General features: G+C 35.9%; 1 protein-coding gene across 2 annotated transcripts in view; it reads left to right on the forward strand.

The window, feature by feature from the left end:
* TRIP11 (thyroid hormone receptor interactor 11) overlaps positions 1–19,021 on the forward strand; it is a 66,575-nt gene that overhangs the window by 32,966 nt on the left and 14,588 nt on the right. For both annotated transcript variants that reach the window (XM_068541460.1, XM_068541468.1), the window contains exons 12-16: positions 457–597; positions 1,189–1,382; positions 4,855–5,018; positions 7,095–7,198; positions 12,681–12,780. In XM_068541460.1, coding sequence (XP_068397561.1) covers positions 457–597; positions 1,189–1,382; positions 4,855–5,018; positions 7,095–7,198; positions 12,681–12,780 — 703 coding nt within the window. The remainder of the gene's footprint in view (positions 1–456; positions 598–1,188; positions 1,383–4,854; positions 5,019–7,094; positions 7,199–12,680; positions 12,781–19,021) is intronic.

The following is a 19,021-nucleotide window of genomic DNA, read 5'->3' on the forward strand; positions in this document are numbered from 1 at the left end:
TAGGGTAAGTTTGAAGAGATTGTGTCTTTTGAGTTCTTTTTAAAGCATTTTAAATAAACTTTTTCTTTAAGAATTGTTTCAGATTATTAGAAAAGTTGGAAAGATAGTACAGCATTCCCATATACCTCACACCCTGTTTCCCTTATTTTTATTAACATCTTATGTTACTGTGGTACATTGGCAACAACTAATGAACCTTTATAGATACATTAATAGTTTATTTGAATTTTCTTAATTTTTTAGCAAATGTCCTTTTCTTGTTCCATGTCCCATCCAGGATACATTATAGTTAGTTGTCATGTCTCTTTAGGCTCCTTTAGACTGTGGTGGTTTCTCAGACTTTCCTTGTTTTGGATGACCTTGACATAGTTAACTGAATTTTTAAATTATTTAATGAAGAAATATCTTTTTTAAAATGTGTTTTTCTTTAAAGCTAAAGTTATTTCTTTCCAAAAGGGCAAGACTGGGGAGTTAAATCAACTTTTAAATGCAGTTAAGTCAATGCAGGAGAAGACAGTTATCTTTCAGCAGGAGAGAGATCAAGTCATGTTGGCCCTGAAACAGAAACAAATGGAAAACACGGCTGTACAGAATGAGGTATACTTTCACTTTAAAGAAATAGTGATTCAAACACTTAAGTCTAATAACTCTTAAATAAGAAAACTATAAAGATCATCAATTAACATGAATTTCTCTTAGGTGATTTTTTCTTAGTCTTACTCTGATGCGCTTTAGTAGGATTTTGATCTCCCAAAGTGCATTGTTTCAGTTTTCAAGCAAAAACCATGATCTAATCATTATGTTTCATACCTGAAATTAAATTACACCTCAAGAAAAGAAAAAGATGGCATATCTTGGATATAAGAAAAATTTCCTACCCACAAAGTATGAAAAAAATGAGATTTACTGAAAAAGTGGCCTGTCACAAAAAGCCTAGTACTTTGTACAATTCCATTTTCCATTATAGCCACAGGGAATGAGATCTTACAAAGTAAACCTTCCAAATGAATATTCAAGATGATTTCAGGAGCCTTTTTTCTTAGCATAAATATATCTTGCAGTACGAGAAATTAGTATACAATTAATACACTTCAATAATGGGGAAAGATTTGATAACAGAGTGGCTTGTAGGAGGGGAAAGGGGGAGGATTTTATGGAAGAAAAATAAAAGAAATGTCCTCTACCTAGGTTCAACATTTACGTGACAAAGAATTACGCTTGAACCAGGAGCTAGAGAGATTGCGTAACCATCTTTTAGAATCAGAAGATTCTTACACCCGTGAAGTTTTGGCTGCAGAAGATAGAGAGGCTAAGCTAAGAAAGAAAGTAACAGTATTGGAGGAGAAGCTAGTTTCATCCTCTAATGCAATGGAAAATGCAAGGTAACTTTTTCTTTTTTTTCTTTTTCCTTTTTTTTTCTTTTTTTTTTTTTAGTATTAACGTTAATTAAATACTTCCTGAGTGTCAGACTCAGAATTTTTCATATGCTACCTTATTTTATTCTCACAAAATTCATTATCTCCATTTTACAGACTAAGAAACTAAGGGTAAAGAGGTTTAATAACCTTCCCAAGGTCAGGCACACAAAGTGCACATGTAGGTGTCACACTTGGGTTTGTAACCCTTATCCAGATCTGGCATTCAAACTGAGGTTTCTCCAAATCTTAATTGTTATCCTAGATAATTGCTTCTCATCATTTTAGGAGGCTAGACTTAAATTCTGACTGATTTAATTAGCGTTGTCATGTTCCCCAAGAACTAATTTAATTTATGTGATTTAGTTTTTAATCAAGTGATCTAAGGTTGAACAAAGTTTGGATATTAGAAAGGAGAGAGTAAAGGAAGTAGCAAGGGAAAGGCCTAGGTCAATGTGAATTAACTCCTGGCTTGTTAGAACTTTTGAGTGACCAGGTCCCTGCTTATATATTTTTAAATTTTATTTCTCTCAATAAAATGTGTTTGTTTTTTTTTTTTCTTATTACAAAAACATATTTTCCACTTCAGGAAAGTCACATAAACCAAAAGAACATAAAGCCACAGACTCACTCATCCAGAGATAATCTTTTTTTGTGCCTTTGTATGCTTCTGTATATGTGTGTATATATTACATATTATTTTCTTAAAGCAAAATTAAGATCATACTATTTATACTGTTTTGTAACCTGCTTCTATCAGTTAATAATATGAATATGAGTACACGTTAAGCCATATGTTCCTGCAATATCATTTATGGCTGCATAGTATACCATTATTTGGATTTGCCATAATTTCTTTAACCCACTCATTTATTATTGGACATTAAGAGTGTTTCAACTTTTCAGAATTACTAAGAGGGCTGTTTTGTTTTTGTTTTGTTTTTTATATAAATTTATTTATTTTATTTTTGGCTGCATTGGGTCTTCGTTGCTGCGAGTGGAGGCTACTCTTTGTTGCGGTGCGCGGGCTTCTCACTGCGGTGGCTTCTCTTGTTGTAGAGCACGGGCTCTAGGCACGCGGGCTTCAGTAGTTGTGGCACGTGGGCTCAGTAGCTGTGGCTCGTGGGTTCTAGAGCGCAGGCTCAGTAGTTGTAGCACACGGGCTTAGTTGCTCCGTGGCATGTGGGATCTTCCCGGACCAGGGCTCGAACCCACGTCCCCTGCGTTGTCAGGCAGATTCTTAAGTACTGTGCCACCAGGGAAGCCTAAGAGTGCTCTTTTGATAACCCAAAATAGGTATTTTTGTGTTGATGACAGATTATTTCCTTAGTGTAAATTTTGAGAAATGGAAATTCTGACTGAAAGGCTGTTTTTAAAACGATTGAAATGTACTGCCAAATAATCTTCCAAAAAAATCATGTCCATTTATCTTCCCTTTAGTCGTATGTGCATCTTTTTATCTTTTTACTGTGTATGGTGCTGAGGGAAATATAAGGATATAGTAGATATTATCTCTGCAAAGAGAATATAGGCCAGTAGAGATAGTATTTCTGAGGGTGAACTCCTTACCCCCTTTGTAGGATGTATTATTGTACCTTCAGACTCAGAAGAAGAACTTGTTTAAAATGAGAATTAAAACAGTGAGTGAACATTTGTGTATGTGTTTCACATTGGCAGAAATAGCAAAACATCCGTAGTCTATAAGATTGACCATCTTTCCTTTCAGTTTTCAGGCCCTTATTTTCTCTAATTGAAATAGTTTCTAATCTCTGCCTATTTTTGTTTACCATTCATAATAACTGCAGAATAACCTTCGGTAGGTAGGGCTGTGGTCTTGTTGCTCCTTTTTTCAAAACCAGGTTAGACTGTCATGATTTGGGCCCACTGTTTTTCTGTTAATCCCGCCTATTCTTCAAATAGCACTTCATGATGAATTATTTGTTTAGCACCCCACTCCTCAAATCCAAAATCACACCCTAGTGTGATGTTTTTCCTTTGAACCTGCATAATATTTTGAGTCTTTGATAGGGCACTTGTATTTTACTTAGGGGTATTTGTAATTGTTGAGCTGCTTTACACTTTCTCCCACCCAGTGAAGTGTAAGGTCACCAGTGGGTAGGAATGATGCCATTTATTTCACACTCTTCCCACAGTATACATTCTTACACATAGTTTCATAGATGTTCAATAAATATTTGGTGTGTAAGTAACTCAAATCTACAGAATCAGATTATGGTGTTTTGAGCCCTTAACAATAGTAACGTCTTGTATTTATTAACTTTTTGAATGACATCACAGTTCATTTCATCCTTACAATCACCCTTTTAGTGATTTGCTAACCAGCAAAGTTGAATAAAGTGCAGGGACATAAGAGGGGAGAGTTAAGTCCTCTGGTTATCAGTTTACTGCCTTTTCCAAAAGAGGGTGCTATTGGGTAAAGTTTCTTCAAAGTGAGCTGCTCTTAATGGGTTTTATTGGGCTGCTCTGAATAAGAATTTAACTGGATATTAAAAACCCAGGAAAGGCTATTGCAATATTTTGTATGTAATAATTGTACATTAAGGAAGTACCTCAATGACGTAAGCCTGGATAGGTGTTCTGTAATTATCTTAGGGAATCTCTGATTTGGGACAAGTGTAGGGGTTATTATATTTAATGTAAGCAGAAAGAAAGATGACAGTAAAAGATGGGATAACCTTTGCAAAGTTGTGGGTTTACTAGGATTGTGAGTGCCAAAAGCAAGGGGGGTATCATAGAATCCATTGCTTCTTGGGTTGGAGATGGACAAAATGACTTCCAAGATCCCTTACAACTTACAAGTTTATGATAAATTACATCTTAGAGTTTTAGCCTCGAAACACAAAAGTTGCAGGCTATTTGTAAATTTTTCTTAAGCTGACATATCTTGTTTAGTCCAGTTCTGTGTTTAAAATGACTGCCATTTGTTCAAAGTCACCTTCACAGGAAGGATGATTGAATTAACAAAAGCAGGGAGAACGAAGATCAGAGGAACTCTTCAAGTTTCTTTGAAATCTAACTTGAATTTAATGCAATAAAATGTAGGGAAGGTCAGATTCATAGAGACAGAAAGTAGAATGGTGGTTACTAGGGGGAGAGGGGGTTATTGTTTAATGGGTGTGGAGTTTCAGCTTGGGAAGATGAAAAAGTGCTAGAGATGGATGGTCGTGATGGTTGTACAGCCATGTGAGTGTACTTACTACCACTGAACTGTACACATAAAAATGGTTAAAATGGTAAATGTTATGTGTATTTTACCACAATAAAAAAAACGTAGGGAAGAGGTTTCATCTTGTTAAAGTATCTAAATACTTTGAATATTACTTGCATTTAGTGCAGTAAAATGTAAGGAAGGTATTTCATCTTGTCAAAGTGTCTAAATAGATAGAAACAGTTTGACTTTTATTCTTTTTGTTTAAAGCCATCAGGCCAGTTTACAGGTAGAGTCATTGCAGGAACAGTTGAATGTGGCATCCAAGCAAAGGGATGAAACTGCACTACAGCTTTCCATGTCTCAGGAACAAGTAAAGCAGTATGCTCTGTCACTCTCCAACCTGCAGATGGTCCTGGAGCATTTCCAGCAAGGTCAGTTGTATGGCCAGTCTTTCACTGAAGAAGAGTTATTGTACGGTTGACCCTCGAACAATGCATGGGTTAGGATGCCTACCCCCCATGCAGTTGAAAATCCGTAACTTGAGTTCCCCTGAACTTAACTCCTAATAGCCTACTGTTGACCAGGAGCCTTACTAATAACATAGTCAATTAACACATTTTTTTGTATGTTATATGTACTATATACTGTATTCTTACAATAAAGGAAGCTAGAGAAAAGAAAATGTTATTAAGAAAATCATAAGGAAGAGAAAATACATTCACTGTACTATATTTATTGATACTATAAGTTTATGGCATCTGTTTACAAGATGAATTGTCTGTTAGTACCTACATCAGTATTCTCTTGTATGATGGAAAACACTGTAGATGTTATACATATTACTAACACTAGACATCAAAAATGAAATGTGTGAAAAAGAAATTCATATTTAGGTATAATGATTCGTGATTGATAATGAAGAAGTAGCAATATTATTACTTTATGATAGCCTAGCCTTTACACTAATGAATGGTTATAAAATTTTTATGGTATACAGTAAAACAGTTATATTCATAATATAGTACTGGAAACATTGTTACATTTTTTAAAAAAACCGCTTACTTGTGATGATAGGCTGATATGTAGTTTCTCCAATTACAAGAGAGGCATACCTTATGGTAATGTGATTCTTTGGAAGCAAAGTTATAAAACAGTAAGAAAACTAACATATTGTTAAATTTATATTATCACTCACCTTCTGCCTATGTTAGGCTAGACTAGTATCTACATGTATTTCAAGCATTCGTGACATAACCTTTTTCTTAATGTTTTTGATATTTCTAGTCTATGTGGTTCATCTGCTTTTTCAAATTGTCTCAAATCTCCAAAAAATTTTTCCAATATATTTACTGAAAAAAATCTACATATGGTGGACCCATGCAGTTCAAACCTGTGTTGTTCACAGATCAGCCATAGTTTTGGGAATTTTGGCTTGAGTGCTGTTTTAGATTAGGCATAGGGAAATCTTTGAAAGGTTACCCACTTGTAGGGGGAGAAGATAAGTAGCCATCAACAAATTAGACTTTTTTTACAGTTAAGAGTAGAGAACATAAACTGTATGTACTAATTATTAAAAAATTTTTTTTAGTGTCATATTATGATACTTTAGTTAAGGCGAGAGTTGAGGGAAGTATGAGGGTAACATAGTAAGGAGGTTCACATGATAAAGGGGAGTACAAAGGAAGAGAGAGGCACACATGTAGAAAAAAAAAGATAGGTGTTGAGATGTTGGTTGGAGGTTGAATCCACTTCAGAGAGTTAATCATCAGTAATTACTCTCTTTTGAAGTATTGATTAATTTGTTCTTAGCTGTTCATCTATACTTTAAGGTAACAGCATTTTTCTAGTTCAGGTGGAAAGTACTTTTCTAGGCACATAGTAATAGTGACCAGAGCACACGTACCCCGATAACCAAATATGCTTTTTCACATCTGCCTCCCATCCTCAGATTTACCCCCTTTAGATCATTTACCCATCCATTTGTCAACTCATACATTCTGTAATTACTGGCAATGCATGAACTGCTAGTGGAGGGGCAGGCGGTTAGAGGATGTGAGGCTAATGAAGTTAAAGAAGTTATAGTTTTGTGCCTGAGCAAAACTTAACATTTGTACATACGTACATATCAGGGTTACTCCTGTGGTTGAAATTTTGAATTTTATACGTAAGAATTCTCTAGGTCTGCTCTGTATAATACTAGAGTGGACATGTATACAAAATAGTATGGTACTGAGGCCATAGAAAAAGCTTTGCTAAAGAGGAAATATTTGAGTAGAGTTCTGAAGGGAGGGAAAGTTTGCAAGATGGACATGGTGCAGAAGGATTTAAGCAGAGGAAAGTGATCTCATTACTTTAATTCCAGTTAACGTCATCACTAAGGCATATATAATTTTCTTGTTAAGACATTTGAACTATTTTTGTTGAATTATTAAAATTTCAAGTGGTTTAAAATTCTAATTTTATCACACAATTACAAAATAGTAATGTAACTTTCTTTTCCTCTTTAGAGGAAAAAGCTATGTATTCTGCTGAACTAGAAAAGCACAAGCAACTTGTTGCTGAATGGAAGAAAAAGGCAGAAAATCTGGAAGGAAAACTCGTATCATTACAGGTTGGTTGAAATAATTTACTCTTGTAAATTTTATTATGCACAAAACAATTACTTGTAGGATTTTTGTCTTGGAAATAATCTCCTAAACAGTTAATTTAGTAAATGTTGTCACTGAGGCATAACAGTGAATAAGATACTTAGGATTTCCCTCATGTTACTTATAGTTTAGCACAGACACAGCAAATATGAGATTTCAATTTTTAGCACAGGTGGGCATTTTAGAGATCACTAAAAAAAATTAATGTAAAATTTTAACTGTATAATTTTCTGTTTTCAACAAAATATATTGGGCACTTTATTTCACATGGATTAAAATAATGTATGTTATCCCATTAGATCTTTTTCTTTTGCACCTTAATTCTTTTTTCTTGCTGTATCTTTTTTTTTTTAACATATTTATCAGAGTATAATTGCTTTACAGTGTTGTTAGTTTCTGCTGTATAACAAAGTGAATCAGCTATATGCATATGTATATCCCCATATCCCCTCCCTCTTTTGTCTCCCTCCCACCCTCCTTATCCCACCCCTCTAGGTGGTCACAAAGCACCGAGCTGATCTCCCTGTGCCATGCAGCTGCTTCCCACTAGCTGTCTATTTTACATTTGGTAGTGTATATATGTCAGTGCTACTCTCTCGCTTCGTCCCAGCTTACCCTTCCCCCTCCCCGTCTCCTCAAGCCCATTCTCTATATCTCTGTCTTTATTCCTGTCCTGCCCCTGGGTTCATCAAAACCATTTCTTTTTTTTAGATTGCATATATATGTGTTAGCATACAGTATTTGTTTTTCTCTTTCTGACTTACTTCACTCTGTATGACAGACTCTCGGTCCATCCACCTCACTACAAATAACTCAATTTCGTTTCTTTTTATGGCTGAGTAATATTCCATTGTATATATGTGCCACATCTTCTTTATCCATTCATCTGTTGATGGACATTTAGGTTGCTTCCATGTCCTGGCTATTGTAAATAGAGCTGCAATGAACATTGTGGTACATGACACTTTTTGAATTACGGTTCTCTCAGGGTATATGCCCAGTAGTGGGATTGCTGGGTCATATGGTAGTTCTATGTTTAGTTTTTTAAGGAGCCTCCATACTGTTCTCCATAGTGGCTGTATCAATTTACATTCCCACCAACAGTGCAAGAGTGTTCCCTCTTCTCCACACCCTCTCCAGCATTTATTGTTTGTAGATTTTTTGATGATGGCCATTCTGACCGGTGTGAGGTGATACCTCATTGTAGTTTTGATTTGCATTTCTCTAATGATTAGTGCTGTTGAGCATCCTTTCATGTGTTTCTTGGCAATTTGTATATCTTCTTTGGAGAAATGTCTATTTAGGTCTTCTGCCCATTTTTGGATTGGGTTGTTTGTTTGTTTGATATTGAACTGCATGAGCTGCTTATGTATTTTGGAGATTAACCCTTTGTCAGTTGCTTCGTTTGCAAATGTTTTCTCGGATTCTGAGGGTTGTCTTTTTGTCTTGTTTATGGTTTCCTTTGCTGTGCCAAAGCTTTTAAGTTTCATTAGGTCCCATTTGTTTAATTTTGTTTTTATTTCCATTTCTCTAGGAAGTGCATCAAAAAGGATCTTGCTGTGATTTATGTCATAGAGTGTTCTGCCTATGTTTTCCTCTAAGAGTTTTATAGTGTCTGGCCTTACATTTAGGTCTTTAATCTATTTTGAGTTTATTTTTGTGTATGGTGTTAGGGAGTGTTCTAATTTCATTCTTTTACATGTAGCTGTCCAGTTTTCCCAGCACCACTTATTGAAGAGGCTGTCTTTTCACCACTGTATACTCTTGCCTCCTTTATCAAAGATAAGGTGACCATATTGCACCTTAATTCTTTAAAATATTTTTCTCTTTATTATTATGCTGTATTTGATGCCTATAAATATTATATATAAGAAATAAATTAAATGAACCCCATGAAGAGACACCACAGTGACTTGCTGTTTGATGTAGGATAAACTTTTCTGAGTCATAAGTAGACTCTGGTGATAGCTGGTGGAAAGTAATAAAATTTATGTATCTGTCATTAGAGGTGAATATGCTGTTTAGGCATATTAATATTCTAAATAATTGAAGACATACTTCCGTTAATGATTTAAAATTTTTACTAAATGTTGAGTGACTGCAAAACAATATTTAGATAATACGTATAAAATATAAGAATAGCAATACAGCAAATACCCACATACTCACCACCCAGTAAAAGAATGTCACCCTTTGAAGTTCCGTAAGCACCCCTCCACATCTCCTCTCCTTCTTATCACCTTTTATGTATTTTACCCCCTTGTTTTTCTTTATGGTTTTATCACATAGATTTACATCTTTTTACAGTACATTGTTTGGTTTTGCATATTTTTAAACTCTGTATAAATGGAATTCTGAACTGTATGTAAATGGAATTCTTCTGAGGCTTGCTTTTTTTGCTTAGTATTATGTTCATGAGTTTCAGCCGTGTAACTGTGTAGTTATTGTGTTAGAAGGTTCATTATTTTCACTGCTGTATTCCTTGCATGAATATGTAATTTATTTACCCATTTTCCTGATAAAGGACATTTCCCTTATCTGCCATACAAACAATGTGGTTATGAATTTCCTTGTTTATATCTCCTGGTGCACATGTGTAAGAGTTTCAGGTGTGTATCTCGATTGGAATTGCTGAGTCATGGGATATATATGGGCAATTTCAATTTTATTAGATTTGGGGGCAAATTGTTTTCTGAAGCACTTGTGCTAATTTTCTCCTACCAGTGGTACTAAGAGTTCTTGTTCTACATCCTCAGCAATGCTAGCATTATCAGAATTTTTTAAAGTGTTTGACAATGTGGTAGGTGGGAAGGGCTATCTTATGGTTTTAATTTGCATTTCTAGTAATGAGGTCAAGCATCTTTTAATATGTTTATTCACCATGTATGCTTACTTTCTGGTTAGCTCATTAACACATTAAAAAGATATTTTATTGGATGCTTTTGTTTTCAGTGGGTCCAAAATCTCTAGTTGGTCATACTGTTAGAAGTCCAGATCTTCTTTTTAAACTAGCTCTATTTAGGAAATTTTTTAACGTAATATATATTTAGAAAAACAACAAAATAAATCAGAAGAAACTGAGAGGGAATTAGTAAAGATAAAAGTTGAAATTAATGAAATAAAAAACAAAAAAATGGTAGAAAGAATAATGAAATCTAAATGTTAATTTTCAAAAACGTCTTAGTGTAGTTTTTTTAAGCTTTAATTATTTCTTAAATATAAATGCTATGAGGTTAACAAAGTCATATGAAAGTTTATTTAAATTTCCTTTACACTAAATTTAATCTTGTTGATTTTGGATGTTGATTTTGTTTAAAATTTTTTTGTTTCAGTCTCTCTTTGTATCAGTTAAGGTTTAACCTGAGAAGCAGAACCAGTAGGATGTGTATGTGTGTACACATATGTACACATACATATACATACACATATACATTGATGTATGTACTATATATGGATACCTATGAGATTTGTTACAAGGAATTGGCAACATTGTGGGGCCTGGCTAAGCAAGTTAGGTAGGTTTGGCAGTCAAAATGGGAAGATCACATCATAGGCGGGCTGGAACTCATAGGCGTGGGCCAAAGCAGTCGTCCACAGGTGGTCAGGAAAAAAAATCACAAGCAGGATGGACTCTGTGGGCATGGGCTGAAGTTGCTGTCCACAGATGGAATTTCTTCTTTATGGAGAAACCTCAGTCCTGATTTCAAGGAGTTTCAGCTGGTTCAATCAGGTCCACCCTGATTATCCAGGATAATGTGCCTTCCATAAATTCAGCTGATTTGGGCTTTGATTACATTTGCAAAATACCTTCACAGCAATACCTACCTTAAGTTTGACTTGGTAACTGGGGACTAGCCTATCCAAGATGATACATCAAAAAAGCTATCACACTCTGATTCAAGATGATGAAACTGGACCTGACATGTACGTGGGTGAATCCTCTAGAATAGCCAAGAAAATTGTGTGAAAGAATAATAGTGAGGAGGGACTTGCCTACTAAATGTCAGAATAGAGCCATAAATCAATACCATATTGACTGGATTAGTGGAACAGAAGGAGAATCCAGAAATGGAGCCCAGGTTATATTTGAGAATTAAATTTAAAACTAAACCCTAAACTACTTTCAGTTCAGTGGGGAAAAGGGTAGGTTATCTAATAAACAGTAGATACAACCGGCTGTCTGTATGGAAGAAAATGAAATTGGACCCCTGTCTTACACTATATACAAAGTAAATTCCAACTGTATTAAAGCAAGGATTCTCAACTGGGAGTGGTGCTGGAAATCTGAGGGGTATTTTTGGCTGTTACAGTGACTGTGGGTAGGCCTTCTGGCATTTAGTGGCCAGAGGCCAGGAATGTTGAAAGAACTCCTACTGAGAAATACTATTTTAAAGATATAAATGTTAAAAAAGAAAAATATCTTCCAAGAAAATCTAGAAGACCACATGTGCAGTTCAGGGCAGGGAGGAGCCTAACCTAGACTAAAACTCAAGAATCAAAGTAGGACATGTTTGACTATATTTGTAGCACTGATGACAAAGGGTTCATATCTACTATATAAGGTGCTCTTACAAACTGATGAGAGAAAGACAGCTCAATGGAAAAATGGGCAAGGTATGCAAAGATTTCTGCATAAGAGCAGATCCAGCTGTCCTATTAACATGAAAAATTACTCAAATTCACTAGTATGGATTATAGTTAGACAAATAAAAATTAAAGTAATAAAGTAATAATGAAACATCACTTTATACCCATCAGACTTGCAAAAATTAAAAAAGAACATTTGTTGGGACTTCCCTGGTGGTGCAGTGATTAAGAATCCGCCTGCCAGTGCAGGGGACGTGGGTTCGAGCCCTGGTCCGGGAAGATCCCACATGCCACGGAGCAACTAAGCCCGTGCACCACAACTACTGAGCCTGTGCTCTAGAGCCCACAAGCCGCAAACTACAGAGCCCGCGTGCCACAGCTACTTAAGCCTGTGCGCCTAGAGCCCGAGCTCCACAACAAGAGAAGCCACCGCAATGAGAAGCCCACGCACCTCAACAAAGAGTAGTCCCTGCTTGCCACAACTAGAGAAAGCCCATGCGCAGCAACGAAGACCCAACACAGCCAAAAAAAAAAAAAAATTTGTTGCTATATTTCTTGACTTTTTGTATTTTTCTTGTAGTTTTTATTCTTATTATTGTCACTTTTTAAACTTTTGTCACCATGTTGTCTTTAAATAGCATTCTCTTTTTTATTTGGTTTCTCTGAAAGAGACATTATTGTGTTGTGAAGTGTGGGTTCTATCTTTGATACTTATTAGTATCAAATGAACTTGCCCAAGGTCACAGAAATACAGCTTCATTAGCTGAAAGGGGTTGATTGACTTTAAGAGGTCTTCCAGCCCTTTGGTTTGTGAAATAGTTTTTGCATGCTGCTTTTTAATGAACTTTTCTTCCTCAGGAGCGTTTGGATGAAGCAAATGCTGCGTTGGATTCAGCATCAAGACTTACAGAACAGTTAGATTTAAAGGAAGAACAAATTGAAGAACTTAAAAAACAAAGTAGGTTTTTTTCCTTTTCCTTTTTCCCTTACAACACTAGTATTGAATCAGATGTGGTTTCCCCCCATGCATTGGTACAGTCGAGTGAGACCAACTGCCATTAGTGTGTGACTTCCATTTCCATCTCCCATGACCAGTTTGCTTTGATTTGAGTCTGGTCCTAGTGAAACCAGAGTCATAAGTTGGCCCTGGCTGTCCAGTTAGTTTTCCGGAATATTGAGGCAGTCCAGTTGTGCTGGCTGTCACCCTGTTGACCCTCAAAGGTATTGATTCGACTGACTCGACTTGTCATGGTATAATTTTTCCCTGTTCAGTCTGTGGTCATCCTGCCTAAAGCTGTCTGATACGTTAGAGTAAGTACTTACAAGTAAGTACTTGTAAGTCTCAAGTAAAAGAGTAACTTTTTGTGGAATGAATGTCTGGCTATAACTAGCTGTTTATGATTATAGATGGTGCTTTACATGCAGGCACTCATCATGTATTTTTTGATGCTTGTAAATTATCTCATAGGCCCTGTCAATTCCCCAGGGTGAGTCCTGTGTTTAGGATTATCAGTTGGGCCTCAGATAATCAGGTGGTTCATAGTGCTCTGTTAACTCTTAACTGCTGACAAAGATGGCATGCTCTCATTTAATCTCTGATGTAACAGTCCCCAGGAAGTTGAAGCTATTCTAGGGCTACATTTAGTAGATAATGATTAAAGGTTATTGGAAAGGTGATAGGAACCTAGAAATGTGTCAACTTTAGGTGTCTGGGTTAGGCACAATAGTACCAAGGCATGTAATGAAGTAATTAAGAAGTACCCCCTAACATTGAAATAGAGTTAGAAATAGGAAAAAGTAGGAGATGGTACAGCACAAATACTGTCAGACAATAGAAACAGTGACTTGGACATTACGGAGGCAAGTAGACAAATCACTGAAGTGTGGATACCAAAGGACAAGCCGAGGAAGTTGGCCTAAAACCAGCAGGAGACAGGAGATGAGAGATTGTTAGGAAAAAAAATAATAATAAGATCATGTGAGGTATTGTCCTCAAGAAAACTTGATTCTGTGGCAAATTAGTGCCCAACTAAAAGTCCTCTGTTTGCTTTGTAAGATTTGGCCAGCCTTAGAACTCTAAATGTAATAGAGGGGCTGGAAATGGACAATAAGGAAACAATTATATATTGAGTATCATGGGCATTTTATATAATCTATACTGTATTATTTAGTCTTCTCATATTTTATTTACTCTTCACAAGAAACTGTAAAGTAGGTAGTATTTAGTTCCATTTTATAAGTTAAAGAAACTGAGATTTAAACTGATCTTTTATCCTTGACCAAAGTTCATAATCTTTCCATGTTACTGTATTTCTTCTTGTCAGGAAAACAGTTGTTCATAGTCTGACTTGTATTTTGTTCTGTATATCTCCTTCGAAGATAGGACAATATCCTCTGTGCTGCGCCCTAAATATTGAAATGGTTACTCTTACCCGGAGGCAGTGTTTGTTGGGAAAACAGTCTAGTTAGGTTGAAAACCAATGTAACTACAACATTATCTGGAAGACATACGGGCAACCTGGAGGAGACATACTGAGCACCCAAGGGTTTAGCCAAAGAATTGATATCCTAGGGGAGGGCTAGACTAATGAAGGTAAAAAGGCAGTATTCTGAACCAACTCCTTGGTCTGTGACAAGGTTGCTACATATGTCATGCTACTTTAATATTTAATTAAGTTCACATACCTTTTTAGACAACTACCTATGTCATTCCCAGTAGATGATGGTAAGATAAAAAATTCTATGACTTATTGTAGTTGCTAAATGTTATCAGAGTCCCTGCACTACTTAGTAAGTTGTTTAGGCACCATTTAAATCCTCAGGAGTAGAATATTTTTAGATTTTGATTGTAAATGCAAGGCTTAGGTGGCCTAGGTCCCTATTCGTGTAAAAAGTTACCAGTAATAATTCATTGTAAATATATAGGAACTTTGGACTCATTTTGTAAAGTTAATATTAGCCACAGAAAAAGCTCTAATTATGCTTATACAACTGGTATTTGAAAGGGCAGGCGAGAGGCCAGTGTTGCACAGACAGGAAGCGGGGGTAAAGGGACAGACAGTTCTGTCTCTTTAAGTCATTCTTGCCATTTAAGCTCTTCTTAACAGTCTGTTTTCTTTTATTACCTAAGTGCTTAATATTGCTTTTAGATCTCTAAACACAAATGTGATTTTATTTTATCAAAGCTGTACTCTTGATGTGATAATATAAATAAAACTTTGATTGGCTTGGTTGTTTCAAAAGAATCACTGTATATTTTCTTTCATAGATCATTAAGTACTTTAAATGTTGATTGATGTTGTAATACTGTACTTTATTTTTAATGCAAAACTTGGCCAGACAGCAAAAATATTTGCCAGGAGAAACAATTTTGAAAAAGACAGATTGGCTTTTGTTGCAAGAAAGTACACAGAGACTTGAATCGTAGAGGCAAAGTATTGTTTTATTTCTAAGCATCTGTAGACTGTCGATGATTAGTTGATATGCAGTTTCAACATTTAAACAATATTAGGAAACTCATTTTAAAAAGTGGTATTTTATTTGAAATGCTTAATTATGTAATTGCCACCAGAGATGAGATGATTCAGTCTGGTCAAACGTATGAAAAGGGAGCTATTGCTTATAAGACCAGTATTAAAATAGTAAATTGTTGATTATTTCAATCATTCTTAGAGTCCATAACTGTCAGTGCCGTGTATGTGCAATTGTGGTTTTGAGTTCCAAGTATTTACAGGCTTTGTATGAAAAGTATGAAGATGCCTTAATCAGGCATTAAATACTTAATGAGAACCAACTACTTGGCTTCATGTTAGATGCTGTGTGAGCTTCATAGTTTAAGACAGTGGTGCTCAACTCTGGTCAGACAGTGCATATTTAGTTCTCCAAGAATCCCATGAAGGGTTAGGGACATTCCATGGAGGAAAGAAACTTGAGCAGACAGAGCTCTAAACTAGTAGTAGGATTTTACTCCCCAAATGTAAGTAGTTCTTTGTCTTCTCCCCCTCATCCCCCTGACCCACACACCAAGGGAAAGTAACAATGAAAAGAAACCCTCAGATCCTATAGGTGCTACGAGCTTCCCTGGTGGCGCAGTGGATAAGAATCTGCCTGCCAATGCAGGGGACATGGGTTCGAGCCCTGGTCCAGGAAGATCCCACATGCCGCGGAGCAACTAAGCCCATGCGCCACAACTACTGAGCCCGTGTGCCACAACTACTGAAGCCCACATGCCTAGAGCCCATGCTCCGCAACAAGAGAAGCCACTGCAATGAGAAGCCTGCTCATCGCAACTAGAGATAGCCCACGAGCATCCACAAAGACCCAACAAAGACAAAAATTAAAAAAAAAAAAAAAAGATCCTATAGGTGCTATATTTTAATAGATAATGTTGGCTGGTAGAAGAATTACTGCTTCCCTTCCTTTTAGAAGTTATTCTTTCAACATGTTACCTGAAAGTGTTCTTTTTCAGTGTAGTTCCAAAGACTTATTTCACATGCCATCCTATATTTTATTGATTTTTTCAAACTTAAGACATTAGTCCTCTATGAAGCAGATAGGACAGTGTCTTTCATTAACTATTCTGAGTTGATCAGAGTTCAGAATTTCTATGGAATTGTCATTCATGGGAAAATATACTACCTGTGGAAACCTGAACCATGAAAAGACGTGTTATCTTCCTATATTCATGGCCAAATTTAACATTTTCCTTCTTTCGCTTATTATTCTCTACCATCATCCTTGAGATAAATTCCTGCTTAAGTGAAAATGATTGGATAAAATTGAAATAGCAAGCAAAAAAGAGTTATTGTTTTGATAATGATTATTCAAAAGGGTGGTAAATGTTATGGTACACCAAGAAAAATAAATTTTCATAAGCAATACAAGTTTAGATTCTAGCACTGGGGAAGTCTTCTGGTCTGTGTGCCAGTTTATAGCCATATCTGAAAGGGCCTCATCACTGATTTTTTCTTATTTTAAGAAGGTTTGGTGACTGCTTTTAAAAAAGAAGTCTTCTATGAGTTCAGAATGGAAAATTTCCTTACAGTGTTTTTTAAAGAAAAATCTAGAAGAATGTATAAAGTAAGCCCCAGTAAACCAACTGTAATATGAAGCATAAAAATGTATTTTAAAACTACACATATAAAAGAAGTTTAAAATGTTTTTCATGGAACCACCTTTATGGTGTTGGATGGTAGAGTTTTTATTTTAAATAAAGACATTCCATTTTCCAGGACACGATTTATACAAGAAAACATATAATGTCCTGTTGAACATAGGCCAGATACATTCCCAGACGCTTTGTTACCCAAACCTTTTGAGGGATTTCTTTATAGATGTTTTTGGCAGAAGTGGTGATTTTAGAGGAAACATATAAGAAATACCAGATGCAGTTTTCTGAATTGCCATAAATAGTTAAAAAAATTATTTGTGATGATATAAACATCTGGGTATACTAGAAAATGTCAACATTTTAGTTTAAAAAGCTATGTCAATTAGGTAAATAATTAGGCCCTTTTCAACTTAATGGTTGTATTTTTAAATGTATATTTTATTAATTCTTCTAGGTATAAAGGGAAAAGCAAATTATGTAGATATGAGAATTTTTTGACTTTGTATGTTTTGTGTATTTTTCCTCATATGAACAGTATGAGTAATTCATAACATAAATCATTTATTCTTTTTTGACCTGTGTTCTATTCTCAGATAGTCTCCCTTCCCAGAGAAAAGTCAGTCATTCTTTCATTTATCACAAATTCATTGTTTTGTGCTGTGTACCAAGCACTAAAATAAGTACTAAAGATACAAAGATACGGGACAAGAGTTCTACCTTCAGGAGGTTTATAGTCAAGCAGGAATAGGGGAAGACTACATGTAGTCACATACATGCAGCAAGCTATTTCAAAAGGAAGAAGCAATCCATTCTACTTCTTGATGGTGGTGTACAAGGGTAGAAAAGGCTAGTGAAGGGTATACTTGCCCTCACTTGAATGGTGAATATGTACAGTGAAGCAGGCAGAGAGTTGCGGGAGAACATTCTAGACAGAGGGAGGAGTTCATATGAAACTGTGTGTCATAATTTGGAAACTGGCTGAAGATCTGGTGGACTAATAACGTGTGCGTGTGTGTGCTGTGTTGGTGTGGAGTGCCGAGAAGGCAGAGGTGGGAGTGAGCTGCTTTGTGAAGAAATGAAGCTATAAGTAAGGATCACCAACAGAAATTGTAAACTGGGGCACAAATTATAATATAAAGGAGCAAAAAGGACTAAGTAGAGACTGTGGTGAATTGGAGAGCTTCTTATAGGGGGCAACAAATTCTCAGCTTCACTGAACTGTTGTTGTATAGGAATGTGGGTCCAGGGTTGCCAGATCTTCAGGTCTTTCAAGAGACACCAGAAATGTAGACTTATGTGAAATGTTCCAATTTTTTAACGTGACATGTAATTTAAGTTTTTCAAAAAACCCTGTGTGGTCTGAACAAAACATTTCCTTGTATCAGATTTAGTCCGTGCTAATTTGCAACAGTGAGCTTTCAGAAACGGGTTGAGGTTTAGTCTGTAGCCTAGAAAGTCTTTGTCGTTAATAAATATCAGTATAAGTATATAGTGATGATGATATTCAGTAAGTGGCAAAATTATTATAATGACTTTACTGCTCACTGACCCAACTGTGGCCCTTTCTTTTGGGATATGGCAGGTCTGTGTGAACCTTTAAAAATTAAATATATAACTTGACTCACAAGCAACTGACAAAGGATTAATCTCCAAAATTTACAAGCAGCTCATGCAGCTCAATATCAAAAAAACAAACCCAATCCAAAAATGGGCAGAAGACCTAAACAGACATTTCTCCAAAGAAGATATACAGATTGCCAACAAACACATGAAAGAATGCTCAATATCATTAATCATTAGAGAAATGCAAATCAAAACTACAATGAGATATCATCTCACACCAGTCAGAATGGCCATCATCAAAAAATCTGCAAACAATAAATGCTGGAGAGGGTGTGGAGAAAAGGGAACCCTCTTGCACTGTTGGTGGGAATGTAAATTGATACAGCCACTATGGAGAACAGTATGGAGGTTCCTTAAGAAACTATACATAGAACTACCATACAACCCAGCAGTCCCACTACTGGGCATATACCCTGAGAAAACCATAATTCAAAAAGAGTCATGTACCAAAATGTTCATTGCAGCT

The sequence above is a fragment of the Eschrichtius robustus genome, chromosome 1 (genome assembly GCF_028021215.1).
Source record: "Eschrichtius robustus isolate mEscRob2 chromosome 1, mEscRob2.pri, whole genome shotgun sequence".
Taxonomy (NCBI): domain Eukaryota; kingdom Metazoa; phylum Chordata; class Mammalia; order Artiodactyla; family Eschrichtiidae; genus Eschrichtius; species Eschrichtius robustus.